This window comes from Phacochoerus africanus, chromosome 7 (assembly GCF_016906955.1).
Source record: "Phacochoerus africanus isolate WHEZ1 chromosome 7, ROS_Pafr_v1, whole genome shotgun sequence".
NCBI classification, from domain to species: domain Eukaryota; kingdom Metazoa; phylum Chordata; class Mammalia; order Artiodactyla; family Suidae; genus Phacochoerus; species Phacochoerus africanus.
In genome coordinates, this window is record NC_062550.1 from 32,907,459 (window position 1) to 32,921,491 (window position 14,033).

General features: G+C 41.1%; 1 protein-coding gene across 1 annotated transcript in view; it reads right to left on the minus strand.

Moving 5' to 3' along the window:
* GNS (glucosamine (N-acetyl)-6-sulfatase) overlaps positions 1-12,622 on the minus strand; it is a 60,816-nt gene extending 48,194 nt beyond the window's left edge. Inside the window, exon 1 of the mRNA XM_047787126.1 lies at positions 12,273-12,622. Coding sequence (XP_047643082.1) covers positions 12,273-12,470 — 198 coding nt within the window. The 5' untranslated portion in view covers positions 12,471-12,622. The remainder of the gene's footprint in view (positions 1-12,272) is intronic.
* Between the last annotated feature and the right edge of the window lie 1,411 nt (positions 12,623-14,033).

Here is a 14,033-nt window from a genome sequence, read left to right on the forward strand (position 1 = left end):
AAATTTAACAGATGGAAACTGATTGCATTTCTATATACTAACAATGAAAGTTCAGACAGAGAAATTAGGGAAACAAACCCATTTACCACTGCATCAAAAAGAATAAAATACCTATGAATATACTGACCTGAAGAGACAAAAGACCTGTTCTCTGAAAACTACGAGACACTGATGACATAAACAGATGGAAAGATATACCAGGCTCTTAGATTGGAAGACTCAATATTGTCAAAATGACTATACTACCCAAGGCAACCTACAGATTCAATGCAATCTCTATCAAATTACCAACAGTATTTTTCACAGAACCAGAAGAACATATTTTTAAATTTGGAAGTGCAAAAGACCCAGAATAGCCAAAGCCATACTGAGAAAGAAAAAAGGAGCTGGAGGAATCAGGCTCCGTGATTTCAGACTACACTACAAATCCACAGTCATCAAAACAGTACGGTACTGGTACAAAAACAGAAATATAGATCAGTGGACAGTGGAACACGACAGAAAGCCCAGAAATAAACCCATGCACAAAGAGTCAACTAATCTATGACAAAGGAGGGAAGAATATACAATGGAGAAAAGACAGGCCCTTCAATAAGTGCTTCTGGGAAAACTGGAAAGATACATGTAAAAGAGTGAAATTTGGAACAGTCTCTAACACCATACACAAAAATAAACTAAAAATGGATTAAAGACCTAAATATAAGACTGGATACTATAAGAGGGAAACATAGGCCGAACACTCTCTGACATAAACCACAGCAATATCTTCTCAGATCCACCTCTAGAGTAATGACGATAAAAACAAAAATAAGCAAGTGGGACCTAATTAAACCTAAAAGTTTCTGCACAGCAAAAGAAACTCTAAACAAAATGAAAAGACAACCCATGGAATGGGAGAAAATATTTGCAAATGAAGCAACTGACAAGGGATTAATCTACAAAAAATATAAACATCTCATGTAGCTCAATACCAAAAACAAAACAAAACAAAAAAACAACATCCAAAAATGGGCAGAAGATCTGAACAGACAATTCACCAAAGAAGACATACAGATGGCCTAGAAACACATGAAAAGACGTTCAACATCACTCATTATTAGAGAAATTCAAGTCAAAACTACTACGTGGTACCACTTTACACCAATCAGAATGGCCATCATCAAAAAGTCTACAAACAATAAATGCTGGAAAACAGTGCGGAGAAAAGGGCACCCTCTTACACTGTTGGTGGGAATGTAAACTGGTGCGTCCACTATGGAAAACAGTATGGAGATTCCTTGAAAAACTGAAAATAGAATTACCATTTGATCCAGCAATCCCATTCCTGGGCATCTATCCAGAGAAAACCTTGACTTGAAAATATACACATAACCCAATGTTCACTGCAGCACTATATACAATCGTCAAGACATGGAAACAACCTAAATGTCCACTGACAGAGGAGTGGATAAAGAAGATGTGGTAAATGGAGTATTACTCAGCCATAAAAAGGAACGAAATAACGGCATCTGCAGCAACATGGATGGACCCAGAAATTATCATGCTAAGTGAGGTTAGTCAGACAGTGAGACACAAACGTCATATGCTATAACTTACATGTGGAATCTAAAGAAAGGATACAATGAACTTATTTGAAGAACAGAACTGACACAGACTTCAAAAAACTTATGGTTACCAAAGGAGAAAGGTTGAGTGGGGAGGGATGGGCTGGGGGGTTAGGATGTAAATGTTGTAAAATTAGGTTATCACAATGGCTGTACAACTATTAATATAATAAAACTGAGTTTAAACAAAAAGAATCATTTTCAACACTGAATAAATGTTATCCCCATTGCTTTATACATGTAGTAGGAAACACCAAAAAAATCCACTAGCTCAAAATATAATTCTAGGAGTTCCCATAGTGGCTCAGCAGTTATGAACTGACCAGTATCCATGAGGATGCAGGTTTGATCCCTGGCCTAGCTCAGTAGGTCAAGGATCCAGTCCAGCTGCAGTGTAGGTCACGTATGTGGTTCGGATCCTGAATTTCTATGGCTGTGGTGCAAGCTGGCAGCTGCTCCAATTCGACCCTTAGCCTGGGAATTTCCATATGCTGCAGTTGCGGCAAAACAAACAAACAAACAAACAAAACCTGAAGTTCCCATTGGGCTCAGCAATTAGCAAACCCAACTAGCATTCATGGATGTGGGTTCAATCCCTGGCCTTGCTCAATGGGTTAAGGATCCAGTGTTGCCAAGAACTGTGGTGTAGGTTACAGATGCGACTCAGATCCTGCATTGCTGTAGCTGTGATGTAGGCTGCCGGCTTCAGTTCCTATTGGACCCCTAGCCTGGGTACCTCCCTATGCTGTGGGTGCCACCCTAAAAAGACAAAAAAAAAAACTTAAAAAAAACTTTAAAAAAAAAGATAAAAATTCTAACTTTTTCAAGAACTTTGATGCCAAAGAGACATATGGCAAAATTCAACATTCATTTATGATAAAAACTCTCAAAGTGGGTATAAAAGGAATGTACTTCAACATAATTAAGGCCAAATATACCACTTCACAGTTAACATCCTACCCAACAGTGAGAAAATGCAAGTTTTTCCTCCAGGATCAGGACAAGACAAGGATGTCCACTCTTGCCACTTTTATTCAACAATGTATTAGAGGGCCTAGCCACAGAAATCAGACAAGAAAAAGAAAAGGAATCCAAATCAAAAGAGAAGAAGTTAAGCTGTCACTATCTGCAAATATTATAATACTATGCATAGACACCATGAAAAAACTACTAGATCTTATAAATGGATTCAGTAAAGTTGCAGGATATAAAATTAATATGCAGAAATCTGTTGCATTTCTATACACTACCAATGAACTCTACAGAAAGAGAAATTAAGAAAACACTCCTGTTTACCATAGCATCAAAAAGAATAAACCTATCTAGGGAGTTATAAAAGACCTATACCCAGAAAATGACAAAACACCATTGAAACAAACTGAAGACGACACAAATATATGGAAAGATATACAATGTTCATGGATTGGAAGAATTACTATTGTTAAAATGACCACATTACCCAAGGTAATCTACAGATTCAATGCAATCTCTATCAAAATACTAATGGCATTTTTCACAGAACTAGAATAATTTTATTTTTTTAATTTTTATTTTTTTGCCTTTTCTAGGGCTGCTCCCATGGCATATGGAGGTTCCCAGGCTAGGGGTCGAATTGGAGCTGTAGCCACCGGCCTATGCTGGAGCCACAGCAACTCGGGATCCGAGCCATGTCTGCAACCTACACCACAGCTCATGGCAGTGCCAGATCCTTAACCCACTGAGCAAGGGCAGGGATTGAACCCGCAACCTCATGGTTCCTAGTCGGATTTGTTAACCACTGCGCCATAACGGGAACTCCTAGAGTAATTTTAAAATTTGTATGGAAACACCAAAGACCACAAATAGCCAAAACAATCTTGAGAAAGAAAAACAGCTGGAGGTACCATGCTTGCTGGCTTTAGACTATACTACAAAGCTAAAGTAATCAAAATAGTATGGTACTGGTACAAAAACAGACACACAGATCAATACAACAGAATAGATAGTTCAAAAATAAACCCATGCACTTATGGTTAATTAATCTATGACAAAGACAACAAGAAAGTACAATGGAGAAAAGTCTTTTCAGTAAGCGGTGGGGGCGCTGGGAAAACTGGACTGCTACATGTAAAAGAATGAAATGAGAACATTTTCTTAATCCATATGCAACAATAAACTCAAAATAGATTAAAGACCTAGCTGTTAAGACTGCAAAACTCCTAGAAGAAAACAGAGAGTTCCCGTCATGGTGCAGTGGTTAACGAATCTGACTAGGAACCATGAGGTTGCAGGTTCGATCCCTGCCCTTGCTCAGTGGGTTAAGGATCCGGCGTTGCCGTGAGCTGTGGTGTAGGTTGCAGATGCGGCTCAGATCTGGCATGGCTGCGGCTCCGGTGTAGGCCAGTGGCGACAGCTCCGATTAGACCCCTAGCCTGGGAACCTCCATGTGCCACGAGAACAGCCCTAGAAAAGGCAAAAAAAAAAAGAAAGAAAGAAAAAAAGAAAAAGAAAACATAGGTAGAACACTCTGACATAAAATCACAGCCATATTTTTTTGGAATTTGTCTCCTATGGCAAAAGAAACAAAAGCAAAAACAAACAAATGGGACCTAATAAACATAAAAGCTTTTGCACAGCAAAGGAAGCCATCAACAAATGAAAAGACAAACTACTCAAAGGGAGAGGTTATCTGCAAATTATATTACTGATAAGTGGTTAATATCCAAATATATAAACAACTCAAACAACTTAATACAAAAAAACTCAATTAAGAAGTAGGTAGAAGATCTAAATAGACATTTTTTCAAAGAAGACATACATATGGCTGACAGGCACATGAAAAGATACTCAACGATGTTAATCAGCAGAGAAATGCACATCAAAACCACAATGAGACATCACCTCACACCTGTAAGAATAGCTATCTTTAGAAAAACCACAAATATTATTGGCAAGGATGTGGGAAAAAAGGAAACCCTTTTACACTGTTGGTGGTAATATAAATTGGTGCAGTCACTGGAAAGCAGTATGGAGGCGCCTCAAAAATTAAAAATAGGACTACCATATAATCTAGCAATTCCACTAGATTTGTTCCCAGATCAAATCTAGGAACAAAGATCTGATTTTGGGTTTATATCTGAAAAAAAAAATGAAAACTCTAATTTGAAGATACATACACCCTCTGTTCATAGCATTATTATTATTGTTTTTTAGGGCCACACCCCAACTAGGGATTGAATCAGCTGTGGGCCTATACTACAGCCATAGCAATGTGGGATCTAAGCTGTATCTTCGGCCTACACCACAGCTTATGGCAATGCCCAATCCTTAACCCACTGAGTAACGCCGGGGACCGAACCCACCTCCTCATGGATACTAGTCAGGTTTGTAACCCACTGAGCCACAACAGGAAATCCCATAGCAGCATTATTTATTATAGCTAATAAACAGAAGCAACCTAGGTATCCATCAACAGATGAATGGACAAAGAAGATGTGGTGTATATCTACACACAATGGAATAATACTCAGCCATAAAAGAATGAAATTTTGCCATTTGCAGCAACATGGATGGACCTGGATAGTATTATCGTTAGTGAAATAAGCACACAGAGAAAGATAAGTACTATATGTTATCACTTATATGTGGAATCTAAAAAATAAATTACTAAATATCACAAAAGAGAAACAGACTGACAGACATAGAGAACAAACTACTGGTTGCCAGTGGGGAGAGGGAAGTGGAAGGGGCAAAAGAGTAGAGGATTAAGAGGCACAAACTACTATGTATAAAATAAGTAAGCCACTAGGATATACTGCACAGCATAGGGACTAGAGCCAGTATTCTATAATAACTATAAATGAAGAATAAACTATAAAAGTTTTGAATCACTATGTTATCCCCTTGAAACAGATAATTATTGTAAATCACTATACTTCAATTTAAAAAAATCTACAGTAATCAAAAATGATCTTGGCATAAAAAGAGACATGCAAATCGATGGAAAAGAATAGAGATTCCAGAAATAAACCCATGTATATAGTCAATTAATTTATGACAAAGAAGCCAAGAATATACAATAGAGAAAGGACAGTCCCATCAATAAATGTGGCTGAGAAAGCTGGCCAACTACATGCAAAAGAATGAAACCAGACCACTATCTTACATCATACACAAAAATTATTTCAAAATGGATTAAAGGCTTGAATGTAAGACTTGAGTCCACAAAACTAGAAGAAAATATAGGTGGTAAGCTCCTTGACATTAGCCCTGGCAACAATTTTTTGGATTTGACACCAAAAGCAATGGCAACAAAAGCAAATAAGTGGAACTACATCAAACTAAAAAGCTTCTGCACAGCAAAGGAAATCACTGACATAGTGAAAAGGCAACTTAATGAATAGGAGAAAATATTTGCACATCATATATCTTATAAGGGGTTACAAAATACATCAAGAACTCATACAACTCAACAGCAAAAAACTAGCCAATCAAAAAAAATGGGCAGGGGGAGTTCCCACTGTGGCTCAGCAGGTTAAGAACTGGACTAGTATCCATGAGGATAAGGGTTCAATCCCTGGCCTTGCTCAATGGATTAAAGATCTGGCATTGCTACAAGCTATGGTGTATGTTATGTTGCTGTGGCTATGGTGTAGGCCAGCAGTTGCAGCTCTGATTCAACACCTAGCCTGGGAACTTCCTATATGCCCAGGTGCTGCCCTAAAAAGAAAAGGGAGAAAAGGGGGGGCTCATGGGGTTAAGGATCCTGAGTTTTCACTACTGCAGCATGGGTCACTGCTATGGCATAGGTCTTATCCCTGGCCCAGAACTTCCACATATTGGGGACACAGCCAGAAAGAAAAATGGGCAGAGGGTATGAATAGACATTTTTCCCAAGAAGACAAACAGATGGCTAACAGGTACATGAAAAGATGCTCAACATTACTAATTACCATGGAAATGCAAATCAAAACCACAATAAGATATCCCCTCACACCTTTTAAAATGGCAATTATCAAAAAAGACAAGAGATAAAAAGTGTTGGTAAGAATGTGGAGAAGAGAACCCTTGTACACTGTTGGTGGGAATTTAAATTGGTGCAGTCGCTGTGGAAATCAGTGTGGGGTTCCTCAACAAATTAAAAATATAACTACTATATGATCCAGCAGTTTCACTTCTTAAATAATTAAAAACACTATCTCAAAAACATATATATACCCTCATACCATAGCATTACTTATAATAGCCAAGATACGGAAACAAATGTCTATCAATGGATGAATGGAAAAGAATATGTGGTACATAGACAATGAAATATTACTCAGCCGTAAAAAATGAACATTGCCATTTCAAGTACATAGGTGGACTCTGAGGGTATTATGCCAAGTAAATTAAGTCAGAATAAGAAAAATACTGTATGAACTCACTTACATGTGGAATCTAAAAAAACCCAAAAAACTCAAGTTCATAGACAGAGATCAGATTGGTGGTTACCAGACTGGAGGAGTTGGGGCGGGAGAGCAAAATGGGTGACAGGGGTCCAGAGAAATAAGTCAGGCGTACGTCATGCACAGCATGGCAACTATAGCAAATAATACTGTATTGTGTATTTGAAAGCTGCTAAGAGTAGATCTTACAAATTCCCATCACAAGAAAAAGAAATTCTGTATGTATTATGATGAATGTTAACTATATTTACTGCAGTGACCATTATGCAATATACACAAAGAACACTATTCTGTATGCCTGCAATTAACATAAGGTTGGTTGTATGTCAATTACCCTTTCATGAAAATAAATAAATTTAAAGGGAAAAAAAGATCTTTGATGATTTCATGGAGTTCCCGTCGTGGCACAGTGGTTAACGAATCCGACTGGGAACCATGAGGTTGCGGGTTCGGTCCCTGCCCTTGCTCAGTGGGTTAACAATCCGGTGTTGCCGTGAGCTGTGGTGTAGGTTGCAGACTCGGCTCGGATCCCGCATTGCTGTGGCTTTGGCGTGGGCCGGTGGCTGCAGCTCCGATTCAAGCCCTAGCCTGGGAACCTCCATATGCCGCGGGAGCGGCCCAAGAAATAGCAACAACAACAACAACAACAACAATAACAACAACAACAAAAGACAAAAAAAAAAAAAAATCTTTGATGATTTCAGAGTAGATCCATAATAGGTTCCCAGGGGATGCTAGAGATAGGTAAGGTCTTTGCTAACCTTCAGAAGCGATGTCACCAGACATGGTCTCCCACAAAACATCACAGGGTGCTAGCCTCAATAAAAAACACTGGGCTGAATGGAACATTGCTCTGATGAAGAATCTGAGTTTCAGTAAGGACATCAAGGGGGGAATGAGATGCAAAGTGTGAGTGGGGAAAAGGGACCATGTCAGCTGATCATAGGGAACTGAACGGTCAAAAGAGTCTGGTAAATATGCAAAGCTACTGAAGAATAGCTTCGTGATTGTAACACATTTATTAAACACTTATGTTCACCAGAGATTGATCTAGGCATTGGAGGACAAAAGATATGAAGGATTCTTGACTTCATAATCCTTGTACTCTTGGCGACTTAAACAACTAACAGGTAAACAATCATTTCAGGCAGTACAGAGAACTATAAACTGGGACAATGTGCTTGCAGCTGGTGGAAGGAACAGGGGAAACTACTTTAGAAGGGTGGTCAGGAGCAGCCTCTTTCAGGAAATAACTTCAGTACTGAGTCACATGATGAGTCAGCAATGCAAAGGTTCAGGTTGAGAGAACAGCAAGTAAAATGCTACTGGAGAAGGAAAGTAGCACCAGTGAGGGCAGAACGAAGGCCAGTGTGCTGAAAGCAGGCAGTAAGTAAAGCGGAGAAGAGAGTAACTAGACAAGGTTGGAGAGGTAGGCAGGAGACAGATGATACATGGCTGCAGAGGAATTGAATGGTAAGGTAAGAAATGTATTTTCACAACTACAGCCTCTACACTGCTAACAGTAGTACCAGTGATAAGCATAATCTGTGTTTAATCAAACAAATCCCAAATGAGAAACAATACCTTACTGAAAACGTGTATGTGTGTTCATGCTAATCTGAATGATAAAGTGGAACCTTAAGATCTGAGCAAAGATAGCGGCTGGTCAGGTTGAGGTCAACCTACATTCTTTAAGAAGCAGCCAATCTTGGCCTTGCATGTGGGTAAAAGTGTTACTTTACTCATCCCAAGCAAAAAACCCCGAAGGAGTCATTTACTTTCCTGAGCCCCTCTATAGCTGCTCTGAAATAAAGTTTTGACAATTCTGATAATTGTACGGCTAACTTTTTTCTTAACAATGGCAGATCACTTTGCTATAGGCAAAGACATGATGCATTCAGTCTTCCCCTATATCTCCTTCCCTCACTTCCTTGAGGTTTTGGCCAAATGTCACTTTTTCTAGAGTGAATGAATTTTTTTTCTTTTTTTAGAGCCGCACTGGCGGCATATAGAAGTTCCCAGGCCAGGGGTCAAATCGAAGCTGTAGATGCCAGCCTGTATACCACAACTACAGCAACACCAGATCCGGGCCATATCTGCGACCTACATCACACACAGCTCATAGCAATGCCAGATCCTTAACCCACTGAGTGAGGCCAGGGACTGAACCCACATCTTCATGGAAAAACAAGATGCTACCACATACAAGACTACTTCAAAGATAATCCTAGTCAGATTCCCTACCACTGAGCCATAACAGGAACTCCCAGAGGCAATGAATTTAAAAAGGGCAACCTGTGCTTCTGTGAAGAACAGTGTGTCCATCACACTATAGTAACACCCAAGTAAAATTAAAAAATGGATGAATGGGGAGTTCCCGTCGTGGCTCAGTAATTAACGAATCCCACTAGGAACCACGAGGTTGCAGGTTCGATCCCTGGCCTCGCTCAGTGGGTTAAGGATCCGGCGTTGCCGTGAGCTGTAGTGTAGGTTGCAGACGTGGCTCGGATCCCAAGTTGCTGGGGCTCTGACGTAGGCCGGTGGCTACAGCTTCGATTCGACCCCTAGCCTGGGATCCTCCATATGCCGTGGGTGCAGCCCTAGAAAAAGGCAAAAAAAAAAAAAGAAACAAAAAAAAACCCCCAGATGAACGGGCCAAAAACTAAAAATGGAATCTCACCGATGAAACCTGCAACAAATACAGTGAAATATTAAAGATGATGCTACCAGGAGTCCCTGTTGTGGCGCAGTGGGTTAAGAATCAGACTACAGTGGCTCAAGTCACCACAGAGACACAGGTTAGATACCCAGCCTGGCGCAGTGAGTTAAAGCATCCGGCAGCTGCAGCTGCAGCATAGGTAACAGCTGTGGCTCGGATTCAATCTCTGGCCCAGGAATTTCTATATGCCTCAAATGCAGCCATTAAAAAAAAAAAAAAAAGATACTACCACATATAAGACTACTTCAAAGATGATGAATAATCCCACATCAAACCACAATCATACAAGTGCAATAATCTTTTGACCTAAGTTAGTCTGGGGGATGGACAACTGTTTATTTGGCCAACTATGGCAGCAATTCATGCTCTTTTGTGGACTGCTCTTTCTCTCTCTCCCTCTCCACAAAAATGAAAATACACAAAGTATTACATGTAAATAAAGCAGTGCTATGACCCCACTGGTGTTCCTGAATGTTACTTGAAGATCCTCTGATCTGTGGTATAAGTGACTATGCTGAAGTGGGTACATGGAATGAACCTGGTGAAAGAGCACTACTAACAGTATTCTAAAACAGGAGAAAAAGCAGAGGTCTCTGAGACTATAAAACACGAGACTTTGACCCTTATTATACCTATATGAACCCTGGCCACGTTACTTAACTTCCAAGTTTTATTTTCCCCCCTTTTAAAGATAATGATAATACCTAAAGCAGAGGATACCTGTGATGATGGAAGCACAAGTATGAAACAGTTCACACTCTGGCTCCAAGTAGGTTCTTAAATGCTGTTATTATCTTAGCTCTTCCCCTTTGAGTCCTGTTGACAACTAGTGATAGAATATTTTGTAAAAGGCTACAAGAGAAGCCAGAATTCTCCAGAGAATTGGGAGTATTAAATTGGACTTTTCCCCTCCACTTAACTCTTCTCTCCAACATAAACATCGATAAAAAAGAAACTGCTACTGGTTTAAAGTATCGAATATGGTTAACACACCAAGGAGAAGAGATCTTAAATATACACAGACCATATCGGTGGTCTATAAGAACTGAATTCGGAATACCTTATATTTAAGTGATGGATTCTGTTTTCGATAGAGATGTGAAAGCTTGGCCTGTTAATTAAGTCACTAAACTATAATTAACTTTTGATAGAGATGGCTTGCTTTTTCTGGACAAAACAACTCAAACACACACAAATTTGTTTTAAAGGGAGTTTTGTGAGGAGGATAAGGGTAGCAGTTGGAATGCTGGATAAAAAAAAAATCAGGAGGGCAATTAAGTCAAGACGCTTCAATGTCAAGACTCTTCAATGTTTAGTGGTAGAAACTAAAACGCAATGAGATACATGGGGGAGGAAAAAGTGTGGAGTCAAAATACAAGCATCTTAAAACATCAGCTAGGAAAGACAGCTGATGAAGGAAGAAATACACCTTAATGCATAACCCAGAAATATCTACATATGAATGAGCTTACCTTTACTGAAGGTATCACAGACATTTCCTATTCTACTCTATTCCACAGGGAAGTAAAAATGCTGGTATCTACTCACTAAACCGATTTCACAACTCACTTATGGGTTGAAATCAGCAGTTTGAAGGATACTGAGATAGGGTGTTCCCATACGCTGACAGTTAGGAACCCCTTGCCTAGAGTGTTTCCACAGCATTTAGCTGAAAGCAAAAAGAGAACTGAAAGGAACACAGTAATCCAGCATTTGTTTTTTAATAAGAGGAATGCTATGCCCAGGATCAGAGAACTAGTCAGGATTTTGTCCGGACTGCCACAACTACTTATGTGCCTTGGGCAAGCCAATTTGGGCCTCCATGAGTAGATAGTTGGGTGGATGTTCTTGAAGGGCACAAATTCCAGAACTCTAACATACAGGAGCAAGATGCATTTCGGGAAAGAATGAAATTTCAAAACGACACCCATCTGATACAAAAGGGAACACTCCACAGTATCCAATGCACCAGCCAGGTGTTCCATTAGGCTAATTGAAATTTCTTGATTCTTGTAAGGCAAAGCACACCCTGAATCGTTCAACACCCTACCGACCAGAATAGTTCACTTCAGCACTTATTTCATAAATATCAGGCACAGATATTGCACACAGGGTCAAATCCAGAGGTGGGCTAGGTCCCTCTTAAAGGGGGCTGCATTTTATCCTCCAATCCGAAAGAAAAACAATCAAGACTTGAGTGCACCTGCTTCTCATTGGTTCATCCCATCCCATCCCTAATTGGCTTCCACACGTTTGTCTTGAGATGTGAAGCAAACTCCTCAGCAGTAAGGCCCAGACTAAAAGCTCTGTGCGGTGCGTGCATGTGTGCGGGTCCAGAAGAGACTCAGAAGAGGAAACAGAGTCCTGCAGCTTCGTAAGCCTGGGTAAAGAACCTGACGCTGTAAAAGCAAACCTACTGAGGGTCGAGGCAACTAGTTCAGGGAAAGGGGATGGGTTACGAGGGCCAGAAACCAGGGAGGCAGCCCGGGAGATGGAGGGGCGGGGCAGAAATAGAGGAGTTACCATGCCGCCGAGCACTTCGTCCTGGTCGTCGGCGAGGAGCAGCACCACATTGGGCCTCCGAGAGTCAGCCGCCGCCGCCCGGGAAACCCCCAGGCAGCCACACAGCAGCAGCAGCAGCAGCAGCGCTGGGCTACAGGAGGGCAGGTGACGGGGACTGCCCCGCCGCGGCCCACCTGAGGCCAGAGGCAGGAGCCGCATGGCTGACAGGGCTCCGGGGGAGACCCCGGGTGGAGTGGAGAGCCGCACAGGTGACTGGAGGGCTGGAGGCCGACGAGCCACTAGAAGAAAGGGCTTACAGTGAAGGCCGGGGGTTTGGGTCAGGCGTTTTCTCCCCCGGCGCGGTCACGTGAACCGGGGGCAGGGGGCGGAGCACGCCTGCTGTCACGTGACGGGAGGCGGGGCGGGGCGAGGCTGAGGGCAGAAAGGGAGCGAAGAGCGGAAGCAGTGGAGAGAGAAACCCGGAAGTGGGCCGAAAGGGGTGGGAAGCCGGCTACTAACCGGGAGCGGGACCCGCCCTTGCTCCTGGCTTGGGAAGACGTTTGGTAGTGATAGGACTCATCTCAGAGCGCTTTGAAATGAAAATGGAGAGAAGATACGGTGAAAGGAGGGAATCACCCAACTGGAAGTAATTAAGAGAAAGGAGGAATGTGCCTACAGGTAGTAAGAGCAACTGGTGGGCAAAGTCTGGGCTCTACTATATTTAATCTCGGAGTCAACGAACACTTATTGAAGGCCCTTATATTTAATCGTTTAAAATTTTCCCTACAGCTCAGCTATTAAATTTGGAGCTGGATTCCAGGTCGGTGCTCCTAACTCCAAGCCTGGTTATGCTATTCCTCAGCTGGTACCGTGGTTTCAAACAATTTAGGATATTCTAACAGCCTAATATTCCTTGGTGAGTTTTGGACTGTTTAACCTAATACTCAATTGGTGAATTTGCAGAAGACCTCCTACACGATGTTGAAGGATGTGCACGTTGAGCAAAAACAAAAGGCCAGCAACTGCACCCAACCGCATTATTAATTAATCTTTAAGGAAAAAAATTCTGTGAAACCAGGGCTCCAAATATTGCTGGGATAGCTCTGGAACGGCTCTACCCTGCCCCTCTGCTCAGATCTAGGAAAACAGAAATATCGCTGGCATTGGAAGGTATTTATGCTTGGTGAAATAAGTCAGACAGAGGAAGACAAATATTGTATATGTGGAATCCAAAAAATAAACTAGTGAAAGAAATATCTTCTGGCGAGGTGAATCAGCAAACCTTATTCCCAACGGAGAACAACAGGCTGTACTTCCTGATTTCTAACAAATAAGGCATATTTTTTCCAAGCTGGACTATCCAACTGCAAGTCTTTTAAAACTTGTGAAAGCACTATACAATAAGGTAATAATAATTGCAGCAGTGCTTCGGAATGTCATAGATACAACTATCAGACTTATGCAAAAGGAAACGTTGCCTTTGTTTGATTACAGTTTTGTTTTTTTAAATGTCTATAGAAGACAAGAGACTTAAAAATGAAGTAACCTCCAGTGCAAAAACAAATTGTGTTGGGAACCTGGTCAGAGCACTTCCAAGATGGCCAGTGTACTGTATTACAGGCTCGGGCTAGGCTAAATTTGCACACTAATAGAATAACCTGGATATATTCAAATTTCAAGACTTGCGGGAAGACTTGCACAAAAGAAGAATCTGTTCCATCTGCACTCATGCCCCCAAATTGTAAAATTTTATCACTATTTTATTTTCTAGGATAGATTGTA